Source organism: Rissa tridactyla, chromosome 3, assembly GCF_028500815.1.
Source record: "Rissa tridactyla isolate bRisTri1 chromosome 3, bRisTri1.patW.cur.20221130, whole genome shotgun sequence".
NCBI lineage: Eukaryota > Metazoa > Chordata > Aves > Charadriiformes > Laridae > Rissa > Rissa tridactyla.
The window spans coordinates 55,586,779-55,609,682 of NC_071468.1; the positions used below are offsets into that span (position 1 = coordinate 55,586,779).

General features: G+C 40.6%; 1 protein-coding gene across 8 annotated transcripts in view; it reads left to right on the forward strand.

Annotated features, from left to right (window-relative positions):
- The window catches only part of SASH1 (SAM and SH3 domain containing 1), a 570,737-nt gene extending 549,223 nt beyond the window's left edge, over nt 1–21,514 (forward strand). For all 8 annotated transcript variants that reach the window (XM_054194898.1, XM_054194899.1, XM_054194901.1 and 5 more), the window contains 9 exons: nt 1,137–1,280; nt 3,285–3,420; nt 4,429–4,598; nt 5,235–5,444; nt 6,173–6,323; nt 8,934–9,047; nt 14,997–16,135; nt 16,718–16,849; nt 17,679–21,514. In XM_054194898.1, coding sequence (XP_054050873.1) covers nt 1,137–1,280; nt 3,285–3,420; nt 4,429–4,598; nt 5,235–5,444; nt 6,173–6,323; nt 8,934–9,047; nt 14,997–16,135; nt 16,718–16,849; nt 17,679–17,939 — 2,457 coding nt within the window. In that variant the 3' untranslated portion in view covers nt 17,940–21,514. The remainder of the gene's footprint in view (nt 1–1,136; nt 1,281–3,284; nt 3,421–4,428; nt 4,599–5,234; nt 5,445–6,172; nt 6,324–8,933; nt 9,048–14,996; nt 16,136–16,717; nt 16,850–17,678) is intronic.
- The last annotated feature ends 1,390 nt before the right edge of the window (nt 21,515–22,904 follow it).

Sequence of the window (22,904 nt, forward strand, 5' to 3'; positions counted from 1 at the left end):
GCAAACATACATAAATTTAGGAAAAAAAGATAATTCTTTTATGGAGAATATCATGTACGCTTATTTTAGGATTTTTTTATCTTATGTACCTAAATTGTCCTCAGAAGGATTATTGAGCCAAGTCAGAGTCCAAATTCTGTAGTCAACCTACTTGGCCAAATAGATTTTGGTCCTTTTTGCATTGTGATTTTTGGGGCACCCTTGCCAACGGAGGGTGCTGGTAGTAGCTTTGATAGAGCTGCCTTGCTGTGGTTCCTGACACACTGTAGAAGAAAAGACTGTGTTTAACATGCTGCCTGGACAATCTGAATAAGGGCTGAGTCATACAAGTAAGTTTGTCAAAATGTCAGCTGATCCATGTTGATTGTCTGTGTGTGCTTGTGGCATAAGTAAATGCTAGGTATCTTAAGCTGGTTTAGAAAAGGTTAAATGTGTTCAAAGCAGCTGGCCTTTGTTATCCACTATATATGGACCAGCTAATTTAGTTCGGCAGTACCCTGTTGTGTGTCTTAAGAATAGCTGTGCAAGTGTAACCTTCTACCGTGGTTGATGGATTTAGTAGGATTTTTGGTGTGTTTTTATAAACAATCCACAGTAAAACCACAGGGATGGTCATCATGAAAGGTTAACTGAGTGCCTGTCTGAAAATAAAAAGTAAATTTGGGTAGTCAAATGTAGGTATCCATATATATAGATACACACAGATATGTATTTGGCTAGGATCTCAGAGATCCCTTTGCTCCTTCTAAACTGTATGTAGCATTGACCAACATGAGCCACAACTAGTGTTGTATGTCCTGTCCTGTCAGGACATACAGGCTTAGCCTGAAACTGTGGAGTTTTCTATCAGGTCAAATACTTACCTGAATCTCAAAGGGATAAAGGCATCCTAACAGACTCCACCACCTCTACGCGTTGTACCTGCAGTAAAGGTTACAAATCAGGCCTTAGGAGTAAGGCACAGGAGAGAGGACTGCTACTGTGGTTTGCACAAGGTCTCGACAGTGAATTTAGAGCAGTAAACAGGACACCATGCTGCCGTCCTGTGTCTGCCTGGATACCTCTGCAATGACTGCTGACTGAGGAAAGAAATGGCTCTTGTATTTCATAGGCTTAAACCCTGTTTTATTTTGCAGGGCAAAGAAGGAGACTTTGTTTATAAAGAAGTGATCAAATCACCCTCTGCTTCCCGTATATCTCTGGGCAAAAAGGTGAAGTCTGTAAAAGAAACCATGAAGAAAAGGATGTCTAAAAAATACAGCAGCGCTCTGTCTGAGCAGGTAAGGCCTGCAGTGGAATCCGCTTAATAGTGTAGAAGTGATAATCAATATTGATTTTCATGCTTCAAGGCATCTCTGAAGAAATTTCTAACAAGACTATGTGGTATGGCTTATTTATATGTTCTTATAAAATCCCTCACTGTGAAATGGCTTCCTATAGATGCCAAACCATGAAAATGCATTTTCAGATTTTCATTCAAGTAGCTCATCAGCAGAAGCCTGTGGCTGATAGCATTACACATCTCGCTCTGTATTTCTATTTCTTTATCTATCTTCATTATTTATTAAAGGAACCGGTCTGTGACACAGGGTCACAGTAATATATTTAATCTGCAATTTACACCTTAGTTTAAATTCCCAGCATAACTTCACGTGCACGGTTCCTCTCTGCTATTACAGATCTTTTCTCCATCATAGCTTGCCCTCTGCAGCAGCCCATTAAAACAGACGCACAATGTAGTCAGAAAGGGGCATCCCACAGAAGATTTTCCTATTATTCTTTCATTACAGATTTTTATAGCTTATTCTTAAAGGCAAACCTGAAGTACATTAGCTGTAAATTGGGCTTTGAATTTCAGTGGCCTAGGAACAATTGCTGTCTTTTTCTCTTTTGGTATACGTTGGGTTCCTCGCTTTGGTGGAGTGTCAAAAATTCTTCGGCATTTTTTTAAAAGCAATCTTGCCACTTGAAATGTGTGAGTAATAGCTTAGAATGCCGCCTGGAGAGCAGAGCTCTCTCTGGCTCACATCGCCCCCAAGTGGCCTCGTCCCTGGCCGCCGGCGCTGCTTGCAGCCGTAGAGAAATAGACACGGAAAGGGAATGGTGCCCCACCGGATCTGCCTTTTCGTATTACTGCAAAGCGTTACTGCCTGTAAAAGGAGCAGTTTGTAACATTCAAACTAACAGCCCCAAACTGCAAAATCTGGAGTCAGCATAGAGAGGCAGAAACGTGACCAGTTGTATGCAGTGCTTTGCAACATTAGAATCCCCTACCTGTAGGACTATTAGCCGTACTTATTCATAACCAGGGGCAGTGCTACAGTTACAGTTATTTAATTTAAATTTACAATTAAAAAATTTTAAGGTCAAACAGGATTTGATATTGATAAGAAGATGCTTTGGTGTTCAGCTGGCCTTACAGTGCCCCTCTGTAAATCTGCCTAAGAAACGGATGCTTTGAGAAATCAGTTTAGAGTGAGTTAGCAATACTTCTTCTCTCTAGCTCCCTCCAAGATTGACTTGACCTCTGAAGTCATATGCTGGGATGACTTTTTTTCTGATGATTCTGCAGCATGCAAATAATAGGTTTCATCTAAAAGTTTTATGACCACATGTCTCCACAAAAACTCTTCTTGAATGCAAACTACAGCTCTTTTGTTTTCAAACTTCTTGGCACAGTAGTTTTAGAATATTTGTACCTTTCTGGCATCATGACTCAAACCATGTGCCAGTATCTCTTTCTGCATTCAGAGAAAAAATAAAAGCTATCTGGCCACAAGTATTTGCTGCTTTGCTTTAACTGTCTTTCACAGAGGCTGACAGAATTTCAATTTAGGAAAGACCTTTTTTGATTTCCTATAATGCTTGACTGAATGAAAAGAGATACTGCCTCACCTATTGTGCATGTAGCAAAATCTTTTTATATTTATGCATTTATCTTTATGAATATTTATACTGTGCACAGGCTGCATTTTCTGGTTAATTTTTTTTTGTTTCTTCAAGGTAAATGAGCAAAGATATCAACAATTTACTGAAAAAGAAAATGTACATTGCTGTATGTCTCATGTGCATTGTCTGATTTGTTTGTATTCATCTTTGTACAAAATCCTAATTCATAAAGCTGAATTTGGTGTTAGCTGTTTTGCAAGTACTGCTGGCAAAAATATCATGTGTCATTAAAATCTTTGAATTGGGAGTTTTGTGCAGTGTTTCTTTCTACTTATAATGCTAGCTGTCAGTGCCTATGTTCGTTTACCAGACTGAAATGGTTCAATCCCTTTCAGGAGTCCAGCCCTGGGGTCATGCCAGGTTCTCCGCAGTCACCGCCACCAGACACTGACTCCCTGGACAAACCCAAGCTGAAAGCCGGTGGCTCAGTAGAGAGCCTGAGGAGTTCCTTAAGCGGTCAGAGCTCAATGAGTAAGTTCATTTGTAATTGCGTTGTTCCATTTCTGTGGCTTCAGGCAGCAGAGATCTCCACAGTAAGCAGAATCAGAGAAAGTCAAAGCAGAAGCAGTGGTTAAAAAGTAGAAAGGCTGGTGGGTTAGTCATTAAGGGATCACAAAGAACCATAAGCTCTTCGGTGCAGAGGTGATCTTTTTTGCTTTTTATTTATACAGAGCGCTGAAAAGTGAAATCCTGCTTTCTGGCTGGGTCTGCTGGGTCCTGCTATTATAATATAAATGATTGGAGTGAGAATTGCAGTCCTTGGCCAGTAGTAAACAGGCTTATCTTTACACTAGATTTTTCCTGATGGGCTTCCCACCCCCGCCTCCAGAGAGACCTTGAGGTTCTCTCATTAACTAGTTAGAGGAATATTATTTAAAACCTCTCTGGTTGAGGTTGTCTCTACACAAAACAGAGCTTAAGTGGGACACAAATGGCGTGAACTTGTTTCACTATGAATTACTGACCATGAGAAACCAAGAACATGGTGGGGAAAAAAACCTGAAGAGAAAGCTCTGGTTTTAAATAACTGAAAGTGTGGTCTGAAAATCATCCACCTTTTGTTTGTTTGTTTGTGTAATAGCAATACAAAGTGTTGCCATAAAACCAAATTCCTGGACATGAGGGGGATTCTGGAACCCTCATGGATGATTCAGAGCTTATCTTCCTTACACCACTGTGCTTTTTTGTGGGCAAAACTTCCCAGAAAGATGACATCTTCTGTGATGTACCATAGATGAGACACTAGCTAAACAGCTTCTCAGTTGAATATTGAGGAGCTAAATTTGGAAAAGCAGGAGTGCAAAGTAGATAAACTCTCCTATCACATGTGAATATAAGAAATAGCAGCATACAAGGGCTCTTAACTTTGATTATCATGGTTTGTAGAAGAACCCGTTTTCTGTCTTGCCTCCGTTTGTTTCTGAACCCTCTTCACAAAGAGATTCTTTTTTGTGGACTGATACTATGTCTCTCACGCAGGTGGTCAGACAGTGAGCACAACAGATTCTTCAACCAGCAACAGGGAGAGCGTGAAATCAGAAGATGGTGATGATGAAGAGCCTCCTTACAGAGGACCTTTTTGTGGAAGAGCCAGGGTTCACACTGATTTTACTCCAAGTCCTTATGATACAGACTCTCTGAAGCTCAAGGTACCACCTATATCTCTTTTTAAAGTGTCAAATATTTATTTTGGCAAAATTCTTAATTAAGAACTCTTTGCAAGCACTATACAATTCTTAGTCTTTTAATGAGTTTACATGTGGTTTTTTAAGCCCTTTAACCTATCTTATTCTGATACATTTAAGATTTGCTTGAATTATAACGAAATGTTATAGAACATAAGGAGGTATTATCATTTCTCCACGTCCAGGGAAAGACACTTCCGTCTTCAGTTTCTGGAAGGTAAAAATGTGCCACAAGTTCCTTTCTGTTTTGCAAGGACTTTGTTTGAAAGATTGGAAAAATACTTCGTCTGCCACAATGAATTAATCCATCAATGGAAAAATTTTCAAAATCCTTGGAAGAAATGTGGATGCCCCTGCACATATTGTCTCTTAAAGACATTTCAGTTAATATAACTGAATAATTATAAGTGTATAAGTGAATAATTATAAGTATATGATTATAAGTGTAATCAGACATTTTTGCAAGAGCCGTGGTTAACCTTTTGAAAACTGTAATGCGTTGTCCATTCTGTGTACGTATCTAAGAGAAAGTGGGTGTGTTTGCTTGAATACCCATCAATAAGCATGCCTGAATGGCTTTCTTGCTTCTTTGGTCTACAGAAAGGTGACATCATTGATATAATCAGCAAACCCCCCATGGGCACTTGGATGGGCCTGTTGAACAACAAAGTTGGCACTTTCAAATTTATCTATGTGGACGTGTTAAATGAAGACGAAGAGAAGCCAAAGCGGCCCACCAGGAGACGCCGGAAAAGCAGACCACCCCAGCCCAAGTCAGTTGAGGATCTCTTGGATCGCATCAACTTAAAGGTCCAAATTCTCTCTTTCTGTTTACCCTTCAATTTTGCTTGTGGGAAGGGGGCCACACCTTTGGAATTGTTAATTTTGAAAGCTGCACACCAGATTCATAATCCTAAGGATCCTGACACTGCTGATCAGAATTGGGTCTTAGCTGCAGAGTGAAAATAGCTGAGGCCAGGCAGAACTGCATGTCAGCCTTGGAAGTGCTGCAGGCTGCAAATTGTGTGCACTCAGAGACTATACATCATTGCATAGTATGGCTACTAGCATACATACTTCAAAAGCAAGCAAAAAGTGTAAAATAACAATAGTTATCCTGTCTTTAAAGAGGAAGTTTTTTACCTCCTTTCTGTTCAGAAGAGCCGAGGAATAAACGGATGCAGCTGTCATTCACCCTTTGTACTTCTTCCTTCATACAGAGCTGTGCCATATTGTGCATCCGAGTAGCATGCTACCCAGGCCATTTAATACAGTACATTCCAAATACAAAAATATGTGCAGCATTCTAGTTCTGGCACAGCTACCTCCCTGAATTCTGAGCAATGTTTATACAAGCTATAATCCTATAATTTTGTTGTTATACAGCAGTTTGCATTTGTTAAACTACTGCTCTTTGTGCTGGTTGTGAAAATCTCTTCTGATATCTTTATTGACAAAATAAGTTGAATAAATATGAAGTCTTACAGCTCTTTTTTTTTGTTTTTTTTTTTGTTTGTTTGTTTTTTCCTTTCATGCAGGAGCACATGCCCACTTTTCTGTTCAATGGTTATGAAGACCTGGATACTTTTAAGCTTTTAGAAGAAGAAGATTTGGATGAACTGAACATCAGAGATCCTGAGCACAGAGCAGTTCTCCTCACAGCAGTGGAACTTCTACAGGAATATGATAGTATGTGAGATGTTTGAGGTTTTCAGTTGTACTAGAGCTCTACCAAGACTTTGTGAACCCCTTAAAGCAGAAAACTGGTTCTAGGATTTTGATCTTTTTTCCCCCTAATCTAGTTATTTCCAGGGTAATCCTGTGTAACAACATGTAGATTTTTGAGGAGTGACTTAAGACTTGCATTTGTTCTGCCAGAATTCTTTTGTTCATGTAAGCCCTGCTACTCAGCTTATTCAAATAATATCAAGTGATATCAACACATACCCTTTAGAATGCTGATGTTCAGGAATAAATCCTGAGGTAACCTACTCAAAATAAGAAGCTGAGGCATGGAGAATAGGAAAGAAGAAACTTTGTGATTAGAGGTAAGAGATTGAGGTCATCAAGGGTAAGAAAAAGATCAAAGCCATGAGGGCTGTGGAGAAAGGGTAGTTTGAATTAAACATGCATATGATTTTTGGACTGTGAATCACAGGATTGTACAGGTAGCTTCAGGGTGTACACATGACAACACAGTGATTTTCAAGGGAGAAAACATATCAGTCAAGTACAAAGAGTGGAAGACGGTGACCCAACTATCGAAGGTGCAGCAGTGCAATTCTGCCTGTTGTACAGATGGTCTTAGGCAAGTGGTTGCAAAGATGAGGGAAAACAGAGTAAGCCATGGCGGTCAATTTGATGGTGTCTTTGCCGCACAGGGGGAAGCGGGGCTCTACCGTCCACGCAGTAGTCATGGTAGAATAGAATCATTTGCAAAGCAAGTGTAAGTTTAGACCAGAATTTAGATGTGCTCAATACCTAGTTGCAGCAACCTAAGACAGTACTGAATTTCCCCTTGGTCCCTAAGCGTCAGCAGAAGTTTAGTATCCCAGTGAGTTGAATCAGTGGAGTGGATTGTATGAGGGCTTTCTCAGCTGCTTCGGGGCAAAATCCTATGTTTTAGCTTAAACTGCCGTAGCAGCAATTTAAACAGCTGCTTATTAAGTGGGCAGTGCTTAATTCTGTTACAGACGGATGTGTGGTCAGTATCTCTAGACGGTGCTGTGTGGCCTGAGCTTTCACTGACATGTAGCTTTCTTGTTCATTTCATTTCCCAAAGAGGCATCCACCTTTCTCCACCCTCCTCCACCTCTCAAGAAAACTGCAGTTGCAGAAATAGATTCTTTTCACTTAAATCAGAGTAGCTTTTCGTCACCTAATATAAGGTTCTTTTCAGTATTTGCAGACCTATTTAGAATGCTCACTTCCCTGAAGTAATAATTTTTTTTAGGGCCCTTCAATTTTGGTTTGAAAACTTGCAAAACTGTATGATGTGGTGGTTGGAAAGTTTAAATTCCAGCTCCAAGACAAGGAGAAGAGGAGAAAGAGAAGTGGGGACCAGACAGCTGGAACCTGGGAGGGGCAATAGCGCTTAGTTCCATGCCATAATTACCTTCCATGTGCTGAGAATAGGAATTGGAATAGCCATTTTTGGCATTTTATTGCAGGGGGCAAAAAAACACAGCATAAACTGTACCCTTGCATCATGAAGTTGGTTTTCTGTATCTGCAGATTTAGTTTCTTTACAAAATGTGATTTCTGACCAACCACTCTGGGTAAATTCCTGGAGTCCAGCCTGTGCAACCTGTATGGACCACACTTGAGTGTTGGCTCTTTGCATGGAACAAGGAAGGAATTTTTATCACTAGCCTCTCCTTTGTTAGGGGACGGCATCTAACTTTGCCAGAGCCACTTCTGATCCTTCCTCTTGGTCCCTTCTGTAAGTAGGTCAGGATTAGGATTTTATTCTTTTTTACTTGACTTGGTTCTTTTCAGTGCCTTTTGCTTTTGTTTTGGGTGTTGTTTTTTTTTTAAGTCCTAGAAAGAACTTTGACACCATCATTTTAAATAAATTTCTGTGGTTGTAAGTTGCAGTACTTGGCCCCAAGGCAGCTGAGGTGCACACGCAGTCCATTCTACTTTCATTACGTACCACACTGCTCCCTCATATTTGTGCTGAGGCTGTTGCTTAATCCTTTACCAAATGGGATGAATGTTTTCAATATTTGTGATGGCTGTTCCTAATGCTTACTCTTTTCTAAAAGTGTGATCTGATAGAATTAATACAACAGGGAAGGTCATAGAATGATAGAATCGTTTAGGTTGGAAAGAGCTGTAAGACCATCAAGTCCAACCATTAAACCATATCCCTAAGCAGCACATCTATAGGTCTTTTAAGTACCACCAAGGATGATGACTCAACCACTTCTCTGTGCAGCCTGTTCCAATGCTTGACAAACTTTTTTTTGAAGAAATTTTTCCTAATATCCAATCTAAACCTCCCCTGGAGCAACTTGAGGCTGTTTCCTCTTGTTCTATCTCTTGTTACCTGGGAGAAGAGACCAACCCCCACCTCACTACAGCCTCCTTTCAGGTAGTTCAGAGAGCAATAAGGTCTGCCCTCAGCCTCCTTTTCTCCAGGATGAACAATCGCAGTTCCCTCAGCCGCTCCTCATAAGACTTGTGCTCTAGACCCTTCACTGGCTTTGTTGCCCTTCTTTGGACACGCAAGATAATGGTGCTGGAAATGGAATCAGCCTGTTTGACTGTTTTTCACTGTATTCTCGCATCCTCTAGGTAACAGTGACCAGTCAGGATCTCAGGAGAAACTTCTTATTGAAGGGCAAGGCCTAACCGGATGCTCTCCTCGGGATTCTGGTTGCTACGAAAGCAGTGAAAACCTGGAGAATGGTAATGGTGACAGCAATGAGCCTTGTAATCCCTTCATCCTTTTCTCAGTACATAACTTCACATACTTTCTGCTCCTATTCCTACCTAACACAAGCTGCTTCATACTTGACTTTCTCCTTTGCTCTGACTGCCTCTTTCCCTCTTGGCTTGAGCCATTGGTTGTAATTTCTACTGTTTCTAATTTATTTATTTGCATTGGTAGGAAACATTTCACAAATCATCTTTCTTTTGTGATCCTAAGGCAACAGGCACTCTTACTGCCATTCCTTGCCTTCTCCACTCCCTATCATATTCTCATGCAACCATGCCTCATGAGTCTTGCACTATTTACGCTCCAACAACCCGTGTCTAAGGGACCACTGGCAATGGAGAAGTCACTGAACTCCACTGAGATTAGGAGGGTTTCTTTTAAACCCATAGAAAAACTGTTTAGAAAAAATATTCTCTGTTGTAGGCCGTATTTTTCTGTTTGCTTAGGCTGTATGTTGCATTCTGCTCTGATCAGAAGCTAACTGCGGAGATTAGGACTTTTTAGTGTATGAACACTAGCAAGTTAAATTAATTGAGAAGTTTTCAAGGAAATAAACTATAAAAAAAATGCTTATGATACCAATTCTTATTACCTTGTCTTGCGTTGGTGAAAGGTGATGCCCTGAAAAATTACCAAGACAGATGGTAATAGAGATTACTCTTTCTGTTCTGAAGAAATCAGGTGGTTGCGCTGACTAAGCATGTGTGAGGCATGATGTAAACTTGTCATTAGGGATGAAATATTAAAATAGATGAAATTGGTTTGAGCTTGGTATTATCACTCCAAGCATTTGAGCCATGGCTTGGCCTCAGACTGCCTGGTTTCATCACTTAACATCTAGCATTAACAGGAAACGAAGAACAGAATAAATAGAGGTCCTGTACGCTCCTTGTAGTGGCTGTTTTTCCAATTTAAAATATGAGCTAAAGATCTTTCCCTTAGCATGTGCATTTTCTGTCAGTCTGCAACTCAGAAATAACTGTTTATTGAAGAAAATTTGCCTTGAAGCTGAATGTCTGAAGTTGGCAATATACTAAATTCCTGAAAGCAGAGAGAAATTTTTTTTTAATATGAATCCCCATACAGTAGGCATGCTGGAATATAATCATAGCTAAGTATATGGCACATGTGACAATTTTCTTTCCTTTTTATCTCTAAGTGCCATCATAATGATAGCTGTAGCACTGAAGCTAAATTGCTGCCTGTACATTTTCCTTATTTTAACAACATAATAAAATCTTTAGAAAGCAATTGTCATTGCCTGTCTGCTTAGATACTTACTATTACATTTAAACTAATATTTCTATCTGAGTTTTGCAGAATGTGAAATACCACTGATGATTTTTATATTGCTTTTCATGTATGGCTTGCTGCATTTCTGCATCGTTTTTGCTCACAGATGCATTTAGTGCTTGTTTTGAAAACCATTATGAAAAGAACATTTGATACGGGATTCATTGAGAGAGTTTGTCAAGGTGGTTTAATCTGAAATGTGCTCCACCTTCTTTGCAAAGTCCGTGGACCATAGTTGTTTATGTGCATATTGTTTTCAAAATACCTTGGACTCTCATCTGTTAAAATAAGGATAATCACGTGTCTAGTATGAACATCATAACATGCAGATCAGCAGTAATAAACTGTATTTCATAAAGGGGAAATGCATTCTGAGAAGAAATTGGTCTTCAGATTTCCTGGGGAATGGTTATATATAGTATTTTGATGACTAATGTAGTGTCCTGTTTTGGGCTGATATTTGACCTTTTGGCATCAGTTCAAGATTTCAAAGCTGCTCTTACATTTTTGTCTAGAAAATGGTTTGCTATGTACTATGGCAGTGGTGCAGATGTATCTTTCACAGGTACTTCTCAGGGTCCCACTGCAGAAATATTTGGATATTCTCGTAGGTATCCACAATGTACTTACAGCAGCATTGTGGTTTTATTCCAATTTACAGGCAGCGAGGACTGTACAGTTTGTGCCCTATTCAGTGTTAGAGAGGAAGAATGTAAGAGCAGAAAGCAACCACCCATGATCAGACCGTTAGTCCATGTAGTCCAGTCCTTGGTTTGAAACAAGGCAGAGAAAGCAAGCTCTCCTTCAGGCTTCTGACAGTGGTGCAGTTATTGGGCTTGTTTTGTGTGCAAGTGTGGTTCGTCTGAGACACATTTGGAAACAGTATTGGAAATCTAGTTCTCACAGGACTGGCCAAAAGCAGATAGCTAGAGAACAGGAGAGGAACAGAGCAAGCATAGTTGATAATTCCCAGGGTACTCTTGGGGAATGAATCATTTAAGGACTTAAGGACTTCAAAATTGGGTACTGTTTCCTGTCATTCATCCATTTTCCTGAAACTGTTTCTCTTCATGAACATCCCTGGTCTTCTGTAGAACTTCCATACCTAACAGTGTCTGTGTTATAAACCTCTGTCGTAGTCCTTCCCATGTCATCTCTTTTCTGGTCTGAGAAGGCCTGTTAATTGTTCCTTATAGGTCGTTCATGTCCCTGATCATGCCTGGCTTCTTTGAACCTTTTCTTGTGCTGTATAGTTTTTTTAAGGAGAGGGGGGTATGTGAAGAGATCAGAATTGTATATGCAATGCGCAGAGCTGAAGCAGCAGACAAACCGTGGCTTTAACAGGTGGGAAAAGGGTGTTCTCTGATTTGTTCAGAAACTGAAGCCCAGATTTTCGTACTGCCAAGTAGGCATCCTAAGCACTTAAGCAGTGAGTGCTAATTAGTCAGAAAAGGAAGCAACAGAACAGGTGGCCACATTGCCTAATGACATGTGCATTTCTACTAGTTCGTAATGAGTAAAAAAAGCAATGAGGCCAGGATTGTCTACCGCACCATCATCTTTGTGTTGGCAACAGAGCTGTTTGAAATGCACACAAAATATAGCCACAGAAAGCAAGGCCAAAATGAAGTTAATAAAATCTGGGATCTGGACAGGCCACTGAATGCATTCTGTGTCTGGTTTTGACTACTTCAGTTTCTGAGGACGATCTTCCATACAGGAGAAAAATACTAAGAGAAACACTGAAAATGTGTTGTTGTGTGTAGCTCTGATACTTCTGGAAATATTCCCTAAGATATTTCTTCTGTGGCAGATTATGACACGGAATAGAAAAGTTCCTTCTCTATATTTTAGTAGCAAGAAGTATCATGAGAGGTGGACAGTGCTTTTTCTAACAAAAACTGCACCACAATATTAAACAAAAGAGTTGGAAGTATGCCTGTGGCTTGAACTGAACCTGGAAACAATATAAACTTTACATTTGTTTTGTGTTAGGACCACCTTCATTATCTTAGTTATCACCCAGACACCTGTGTCTTTCTGCACACATTTAGATCAGAGATGCTACTGTGGTTGACAGCACTATGAAAGGCATTAGATTGCTTAACTGTACCACGGAATCATAAAAATGAATTATTATCAAAAAAGCTAACATAAAAAATGTCTTTTAAACCTTACTAGGTATACTCTTTAACCCTTGTTGTTTTCGTTATTTTTTTTCTGAGCTAGGGAGGGGGTGTTACATTTGTGGACGTTGTTTATATAGCTCTCCACTTTATGAAAACAACTTAAAAACATATTTAAAACTCTGTTTTCAGGAAATATTACCTTCCTTTCTGATGTCTAAGAAGCATAATGAAGTTACACCTGGCAGTCAGGAGGAGGGAAAGAATAGTAATAGCTAGAAAAAGAGAAATCACAGCTGCCCTCCTGATCTTGGCTTACATCTATGGAAGAGAAATTACATTCTGAACCCCTGTCCTTTGTACAAAACAACAACATTGAACTCAGCACTTTTTCCAAACCGTTTTGAAGCAGAGAGCTTAAAGATTTTATAGACAAAATGTTTTGAACTTCCTCCCATTCCCTCCACGTTTGTATTTTTATGCAAAACAGGGCTGGAATGAACTACAGAATTGATTTTACTTTCCCAAAAATTTTCTTTTCTCATTTTCGTTGGTTTTTTCTTCTTACTTTTCCTATTCCCCCTTTCTTCTTTTTTCCATTCCCAGGCTACTGGCTTTACACGGACATATCCCATTTCTACAGAAATGAAACATTGTGTACTAGATACCCTTATGGCCTCAGTAAGAGCTTATATTGCACAGTAGTAGCATTTCTCACAAAATTTCTTTCAGTGTCCCGAGTGTGCTTTCCTAAAACCAGCGTAACCCCTGATCAACATTTCAGATTGAAAAGAAGGTACAGGGATTATGTTAGGTGAGCTGTGACAGCAAGCCTCAGACAATATTGTGAATTACTGCCCAAGTTAGACATGTACTAGCAAATATGAATAATGAAAAGAGAACACTCCTTTCTATGCTCATTGCATATTGACATTAGTGCCTGAAGGCACTAAAAAATAAATGTGATGTTTCTTATGCATGTCTTTTTAATATGGTTGTAAGTTATTTTCAGAAGTGAGAAAGGAGTTCCTGTATGCTTGCATTCATCCCTGTAGGCACACTGTGATTTTTAGATAGGATAACCTTTCCAGCATAGCACTAAATGCAACCAACTTTTTTTGCGGGGAATGTTTTCCTTATTTCTCTTTAAAAGTAACCTCCATTTTCTTTGCTACTTTTCTGGATACTTTCTTTTTTAAACTTCTTGAGCAGAGAAAAAGGCAAGAGAAAGAGAGAAAGCAAGCTATTTCTCTTTTAGGTTAAATGGGTTCGTTCATATTCAAAGCGAGCAGTGTGTACTACCCAAAAGCCAAGCATTGATCTTTTTTCAGGATAAAGCTTTGAAGGCAAGCTGTATGAGAAGAAAGCATCTACTGCTTAAAAGTACACCAGATTAATGGTGTACTTTTGCTAACTTCCAATTAAGTTGGCAAAACAACTCAGATCTCTAAAAGTAACTGGTCCTTTAATGGGCAACTATTGATTGCCTATTATTCAGACTTTTGATACCATTTAGCCAAATCTGTTGGTTTGGGCGTTTCAGGTTTTTTTTTCTATTGGAAAAAGAAATTTCAAGCTTTATATATCTATCCTGATTTTAGAAAGCTTACTGTACATGGGGGGAAGTATCCCTGTCACCCTGTTCAAGATGTGCTGTCATTCTGAGAGGTCATCTGGTTTGAGACAAATTTATTTCTGTCTTGTTAAAAAGAAAATTTTAAAAAATCTCTGCAGTATTTGAGAAATGACCTTGTATTTCAAACTAATGAATACTCTGATGAGCTCTGTCATTTTGGTCAGAATTTTTCTGTCAAGCAGATTTTATGACTTCACTGTTTAAAATCAGTGGTGCATATCTCATAAAAATATAAAATAAAGCTTACAAAGAACATGCGGTTCATATTGATTCATGTCATCTCGTCTTAAGCGGTTATAATAAAACACCACATCTCTTAAGACCTTCCACTTCAGTAAAACACTATGACATGAGAATAACATTAAGATTAGACCCACTTGAAACTCCCTTTTGAAACACTTCTCCATCTCATAGTATAAGACTGTTTTCCGTAGAACTCTGCTGTCCCTAAAAGTAACTTTTCAAAGGGACCTGGTGCAAAACCAGCCTTCCAATACCTTTTTGCACTCTGGTTTTGCCATTGCAAATACTTCGCTGCTTATTTAAAAGATAAAATAACACTATTGGCACACTTTGTAATTAAAACAAATAAGCAGGATCTTTTTTTGAAAAAAAAAAAAAAAAATAGGTATTAGTTCTAACTGTTGGCTATTTCTACATTGAAAAAGGTTTACATGAGCTAAAACTCAAATCTCTGCAAGTTGAGGAGTAGGAAGGATATTAAGTATTTTAAATGTATTTTCCTTATGTGGTCACATTTACCAGTTCTTCATTAATAAAGCTGAAGCTCACAAATTCATATGCTTAAAATGGCACTGAGTTCTTGTACATTTAGAGTTGGATTGTGGTTTATTTGCTTTTAGGTAAAACTCGAAGGACCTGTCTTCTGCCCTCAAAATCAGCAAGCGAGCATAGCTTTAAGGACTTCAGCAGAAACCAGCTATCAAATTATCCAACTCTTCCACTGACCAAGTCAATAGAAACTATACAGCAAGGGGAAAAAGAAGGCCGGTTGAGTTGTGCACATCATGCTCTGAAGAGCTCTGTAAAACCTCCAGCTGCTACGGGTCTGAAAAAGAACCGTAGAAGTCTCCCAGTTGCCGTCTGTCGGAGCTATGAAACTCTGGATGGCCCCCAGGGTGTAGACACGTGGCCAAGATCTCACTCTCTGGATGATCTCCAGGGAGAATCCAATACTAATCTACCGGCCGCTAGCAAGGAAGTAGGTTCTTTTCCTCAGGATTCACTGGATATAGCAAAAAAGGCAACTGGCTCTGCCCTGCCACCTCAGTCGCGGGGAGGCAGCTGTATGGTGGATGACTTGATGGCTAAGCAGGGTAAAGGAGCTGCTAGTTCTCAGAAGGGAAGGGCTAAGGAATTGGACTGCTCTGTAATGGAGACTGCAGGTGGAAAGCCTGCTCCGTTCCCCTTGAAAAACTGTGAAGCTCAGCCTGCCTTAGTGATGCATCTTGCAACAAGGACGCCTCTGGAAATACAAAGTAAAGGCTTTCATGACCTCGCACGGGCTGATTATGCTCCAGTCCTCAAGGGAGGTCTAGAAGCTGAGCAGAAAGGCACAAATGAGGCAAGAATGCAACCAAAAAATCCTTCTCAGCCGCCACCTGTCCCTGCCAAAAAATGCCGAGAACGCCTTTCTAATGGATTATATCATCCTCCCGTGTCTGCAAGTGGGAACCACTCAAGTCTAGAAGCACCATGTTTGCCAGTAAAAAAGACCAGCTCATCCACTCCCATTGATTGTCACGGAGTACCTGTCCATAGGACATCTTCTGAACAGGAGCCCAGTACCCCTTCTAGCCCTCTGCCACCCTGGCTGTCAGAGCTCCCAGAGACTGCTAGTGTTCAGCAGCACGTGGTAAAGCTAGGTCCTGCTTCAGCCAGGAAAGTCTCTTGTAGCAGGGGAATGGATCTGGAAATGGTAATAGAAAACAAGTTGCTGTCTGAAGACATTGATCTCACTGAAGAACCATACTCTGACAAGGTCAGTGGAGGACATTGCTTCAAGATTTTTATTCCAGTAGCATTCCAATTCTTTCCAGTGGTAGTCTTGCATTTATTCTATCTGTTGTATTTTTGTGGGTAACTAGCCTAGATAAACCATAAATTGTTGGGACATTGGACATGCTGTAACTATGTTTGTCTTGGCTATCAAGCCTTACGCCTAAAGTAACTCTTGGGTTGTGGGGGGACTGAGAAATCCCGGACTTATTCTGAACCTTCATCTTTTCAGGCCACTCGTACCTGGGTATTACTGGGGATGGAAATGTCTCTTTCTCTGTTTGTGTGGGGAATTAGAGCTGAAAAAGGAAGTCGTGATTAGATTTTGTGCTTCCAAGAAAATCTGAGGTGATGATATTGTGATTAGGACATCTTTTGGGGGAGGAAGGAGTCCTAAGGTCCAGTCCTTCCTTTTTAGGGATTGTTTTCTCAGTTTTCATGGAATCTCAAGGAAAGCTCTTTTTTGTTCCTATCCTGCTTCTCTTTATCTTTGCATTGATTGGTCTGTATTGATACACTTTCTTCATCTATTCTCTCTCCTTTGTGTCTGGCTGGGAACATTCAGCATGGTCGCTGTGGCATTCCTGAGGCTTTGGTGCGGAGGTACTCTGAAGACTTAGACCAGCCTGAAAAGGATGTTGCCACAAACATGGACCAAATCCGGGTAAAACAGCTGAGGAAGCAGCATCGCATGGCAGTGAGTATTTCCATAAACCAGACTTTCTTATTTATGAGCAGACTTTTTAAAAGGACTGACTACTGGTAAAGAAAGATACCTGCAAAGTCCAAGTGCAAAAGTGCTCCCTGCGTTCACCCAGCAGGTACAACGTAGGTAGGGGTACTACAGGGGCAGGAGGCACCTCCTCCTGTCCCAAAGGAGGACAGTTAGTAGTTGAAAGGAAAGCGGATAGCCCTCTCTCTTGACTCAAAAATAGTCTTGACAGTCTAAGCAGACTGCAGGCAGTGGTAACAGAGACTTGCTTACTAAAGGTGGCATGTATTAAATGCTTCTGTACTGAAATCTGAAAGGGTTTACACTCCTTTTTCATTTCTCAAACTATACGATTGTCCACTCCTCCTTAGCAAATGCAGGAGGGAGAAACAGTCAAAAGCTTTCATGGCTTTTTATGTGAGAACTTGGTCTGTCTGAGCAGCTAGTAGGCAAAATTAATATTTGCTTGCCTTACTGAGAAATTAAACAGATCACCATGGAAAGTCTTGTAACTGGGTATTTTTTGCTGATCTCAAACTAACTCAGACTGGCACATGATGGTCACCCAAGCAGCTGGATACTGCCCACTGCATCTGCATTGCCAAAACCGTTGCTCCTGTGCCAAGTGGTCTTAGCCTTTCAACCCACACCACTCTCGTACTGATAAATGTGACGTGAGAGAAGTTGAAACAGCTGCTATGAAATTCTACCAGTTTGGAAGAAAAAACAAAAGAAGACTTGCTGTAAAACAAGCAGTTATGTTTAACATTAAGGGTTCTTTTCTTTTCTCTTTTTTTTTTCCATTACTGTCCAGATTCCAAGTGGAGGGCTGACTGAAATTTGCCGAAAACCTGTATCCCCGGGACTTATCACCTCTGTATCTGACTGGCTGATTTCCATTGGTCTACCTATGTATTCCAGCCTGCTCACAGAAGCAGGATTCAACACACTGAGCAAAGTGCCTTCTCTGTCACAAACTTGCCTTCAAGAAGCTGGCATCACAGAGGAAAGGCACATAAGCAAGCTCCTGGCAGCAGCAAGACTCTTCAAACCTCTTGATCCAGAGGCAATTTAACATGCTCCACAGTGTGGCATTGCCTGGTCGAGAGTTCACTGCTTCTTCCTGCACCAATATTGTTCTAATTACTTCACATAGCTAAAGGGATCAAGGAACCGGCTCCCAAGGACAGGCAGATATCTTCATCAAAGGATATAAAATGTTCCTATTGCTGTCTTTGGCAACTGAAGGAGAAGAGAAGCAACCACCAGGTAACACAGATGTGGTAGTTCCCTCCCCCCTCACTCCCTTGTAAAGTACTCTTATTTCATAAAGTGCACAGGGTTGGCCTGAGAATCGGACAGCTTCACAGAATTAAGGGACCCTTGCACATTTTCCACAAGTTTGTGAAAGTAATACTAATAAATAGGCCCCGTTTCTATGGAGAGCTCCTTAGGTTGGGGGTCTTCTGTACATCTAGGTTCCAAGTACCTGGAGTCAGTCCTAAAGACCAGGTACAAGCCAAGGTGCAAATTTGGAAATGCCTTTTGGTTATTTTAGCAGTCAAGAGCTGAACACAAACCCCCCCGGTCACCTTTGCTGTTGCTTGGTATAGGTCCCCATACGCCACAAAGCCTTTAGCTAGGCCAAAGTCAATGGACTGGAATTAGGTTTCAGTATGGGCCATCTCTGTCACTCCAATGCAACTAACCCACGGAGAGTCAGAAAGCTTCTTTTTATTTGTACAGAGCTGAGGTCATTTTTATAACTGCTTTCTAGCAATCAGCTTTTTATTTGCCTTAAAATAAGCTTTTAAGCAGTTACTTAGTGTTCACTTGCCTGTATTCATGTTTCCCAAGCCTCGTTTCAACCTGTCACCCTTCAGCTGCACTTAGGGCGATTTCCAGCTGAAGTAGCTTCTATAAAATGCCTCATCATAACACCTTCTGTGTTGTAGAGATGTTTTTACAAATGCAGGGTTATGCTAGGTTTCGGTTGTCAGGCTTAACTTCTTGTTCACTACAGTCTGCATTTACTGTTGTTACTAAACTGTTCCAAGATATACTGCCTTGTATATATGTAACTGCTTTTCATTTAATCATATTCTGTGTACTGTGTTATATTGTCAATCATTATGCTGCAGCTTTGACTTGGTATCCTGACCATATCGATTCCAAACAGTGGGTTTCTGCAAATGAAAATTCACTTGTGGGAGATAAAAAGCATCGGAAAAGCAAATTGTGTCCCATAGACATCATCATCAGATCCAGTAATTCCATTGCATGGGTGAAAAAAAAAATCCAATATAGTCTTATCAATTACACTGTGGTTTTACAACAGTTGGTATCCCTTATGACTGTGTTAATGTTACCTCTCACTGGAAGAGAGCGTTGTTCTGGCATATGTGATGAACCATTTTTCCATGATGTAATGATATTTTTCTGACTAAATCCATGTAAAACGTTCCATTCGCATATGTGGCTAATGACAGATTTTATTTTTCTATATGGGTACACGTTTTATATACCAAATACAGATTATCATGAATAGCACATAACTAGCTTTTTGTTTGGGGTCTATATATGTTGTGTCCTTCGGCTTCTTATAGCGCAAATGCTCCATGGAAGACAGAGCAAGCTTACTCTGGCAGATAAAGGGAGATAGTATAGAAACCTGGGCACAGGCCAGGACGTGTGGCTGTTTCCAGTATCAGTTCTGACATCAGCTTACTGTATAAAACCAGACAAGGCACTTGACTTGTTTGGTGCCTCAGTTATCCCAGCCTCATATCAGGCTAATAACACTTTTTCCTGATAAATTGCTCTCAGATTGATGAATAAAAAATTGTGGTTATTCCATGATTCCGTAGTATATATAGTCCTTTCATGGTCACGTTTTAAGTCAGATGAACTATGCATTTTACTACAGATGATAATCCATTTGGCTCCTGGTAGAATTGATAGGTGCTAGGTTTACTTCCCTTGTTTCGTATTTCACCACTGTCTGCTGCACACTGTCATGTGAAGGCAGCTTAGCCACTGACCTGTAACTTGAAATTGTTCTCAAGCAAAGCTCCTCTGGATCTGTTTCTGTAATGTTCTCCTTGGTGTGTGGATGATCAGCATGTTTAATATGACAGCATCAGGAAACATACAGCATAAGTGGTTTGCACAGCTGCTGAATATCTAAAAAGAGGGGGGGGAAAAATTAAGTGTCTTTATAATGACGATGATTTGTCTGTTGTTCCTCTCTGAGGCTTACATGGCGACTATCAGTAAGCAGGAGGTGGAAAGAGTATTGAGACTTCCTGGGATTGCTGGCAGGGGCCGGAACTGAGTAGAAGTAGACAGCAGCTATATTGGAGCAAGGAAAAAGTCCAAGCTGGCTATATGCAATAACAAAGGAAACAAATTTCCTCGTGTTGCAGGGAAGGCAAGTCACATAATAAAGCTCTCCCATATTAACTACTTTCCCTCTCTAACAGAAGGAGAATTATGGGAATAAGCTGAACCTGTGTGCCAAAAACTCTTTGTAAATCCATAATTCTTAAATGATTACGTAGCCCAGGGAAACCAAATCACACCCATCAGGACTAGAGTGAGCAGTTTGGGATTTGTGAGTTTTAAGAGTTGCTTTCTTTTTCTTTTTAAGACTGTGCTCTGTGGTCTTACTTGAATTACAATTTTAGTTTATATTTTAATCTAAAAAAGCCTTAAGCTTCTCAGTGTTTGAGCTTCCCTGCTGTGGTTTCAGTGACCTGTGGCGTCCCCCGAGCAGGTGAGGCGGTGCGGTATGAGAGCCATAACCTCTTACATTTTCTTGCAACCGTTCAGTGCTCTAAGCAAAAGTTTGCTCGTTAATTCTTGGGAAGCACGAAAGAAACCTGCTGCTGGAATCCTAATCTGCTCTGCTCAGGCTAACGATGTTAAGTATCTATCCATTGTACCGTTGTAACTCAAACAGCTATTTAACGATAGAAGCAGCAAGCCCATAATATTACCAAATCCCATCATAACCGTAAGCTTCGATCAATAACCCTCTATTACTACCCAGGTGGCAGTGACGCCCGGAGTTCCCTGTGCTCTCTTATGAGCCTGGCTTTGAATGGAGACTGGGAGCATGATCCGAAGCACTAAACGTTGCATTATTCAAACAGGTCATCATCTCTGAGAGCAGCAATAGTGGTCGATTCACCAAGTCACAGCTGTGCAGTTGTACTGTATTATTTTTAGAATAAATAATACTTTTGGTCCAAGATACTTTTATCTTTAATTGACGCCCTTTGGGGAATCAAAACTGTCAAGCAAGTTATGTAACAACTAACAAAGTTGCACTTTCTGTATATGAAATCAATATTTAAATAACTTATTTTTCTCCATTTGCTGTTCTTAAATGATGTAAGTAGCTGTAATATACCAGTACTCAATATGTCCTGCAGTTTGCTTCAACCCAAGAAAGCTGTGTATTATAAAGAAAAAAAAAAAGGAAAAACAAAATATGAATGTGTAAAGATTATTGTGCTGTTACATTTAGCAAAAAAAAAAAAAATGGTTGACAAAAGGGTTTTCCTGTGTATCAAAACTTGTCTATAATTATATGTCATACTGTTCATAGATAAAAAGTAAATAAATTTCCTTGGTCTCTCTCTCTTTTTTTGGTTGTTTTTAATTTAGCTAACGTATATTCTATTTACTGGTCTGGTAGCAGTGTCCAGCTATTTAATTTCTTTGCTTGTTTCCCAGCCTCTGTCCCTCCAGTTTATCCAGACTGTAGTTCCTCACCTTGTAAGCACTCTCAACACATACCCACAGCAGGAGAAAAAGGTTAAAAAATAAAAAGATTAAAAGCCCTGATAATCCAGGACTAGAAGCAGCCCTCAAAATGTGATTGTGTGGGATGTGAATCATCACTGTCCAAACGTTGTCTCTTACCTCCCATGAATGCCCAGCTGCTGGGCACAGGGGCATGTGTGCGAGAGGTCTCCCAGGTCTCCCCTTGGGGGATTTCCTCTTTGCAATGGGATAATTAAAAATTGATGGAACCAGAGAAAGAGTATATGAGCATAATGCTCTGGAGTTGTAGTTACAGCTCTTGCCTGCAAGAAGGGATTTCAAACCTGGTTTTCAAACGCAGCTCTGCTTTGTTGGGCTGGCGAGGTTCTCCCCTCATTCTGGAGAGGGCGGCTGTGGCTCCCGAGCAGTCAGGTAGTCTCTGCAGTCTGTGATAAGATGCCAGCGTCCAGGTTTTAGGGCAAAGGAGCCTCAGGACATGACTCTTGGCACTTCCTTCGGGCTCACTTGAGTGACTTCTCGCGTAGTGTTGGTCTAGTTAAATTTGCTGTGTAATTAATGGGTATGCTTAGCGTCCTACCAGAGTGCTGGCAGGTCCACGTGGCGGCAGTGCACCATAACTGGAAATTAATCCTGTGTGGATTTAGCCCTAAGTAACAAGGGTGGGCTGTGCCTGCATTAGCTGTTGTTAACCGGAAGCTTAACTCTGGAAATGACATAAAGAGAAAGCAAACAAAAGATCTGTCGTTTGGGTTGGATCCAGACAGCTGAATCTCCGGTTCCGCTCAGGCAACGCTCCCATCAGAACTGTACAACGTGGCAAATGCTTCGTGGGAATGAGGGAGCGTGTCAGATGTGAACTTTTAATTTTTTTTCTTCTATTAATATCTCTGGGTTCAGCTGAGGACCGGGCTGCTGCTGTGGTGTGCAGCAGAGGGCACTGCTCTGCTGGCCGGAGCGGGGCGCTCAGCTCATCCCCGGGGACTGCAGCTGGCTCAAATGCAGGCCGTTTCCAAGAGTCTCTCAAGTAACAAAACAGAAATAAAAACAAAACAAACACTGCACAACATGAAAAAGCCCGAGCGCCTGCCATTTCTGCAGCTGGAAGGGGTATTGCTTCCCTTCCAAGGCTGCTGTGGTCCAGGATTGCTTTGGGAGCAGCTGTAACACAAAGCCCCTGTCTCTTGCTCTCAGCGTTTTGCTGGTGCGTTTGATCCCAGTGTGTGCTAACCACCACGGCCACTGCCAAAAC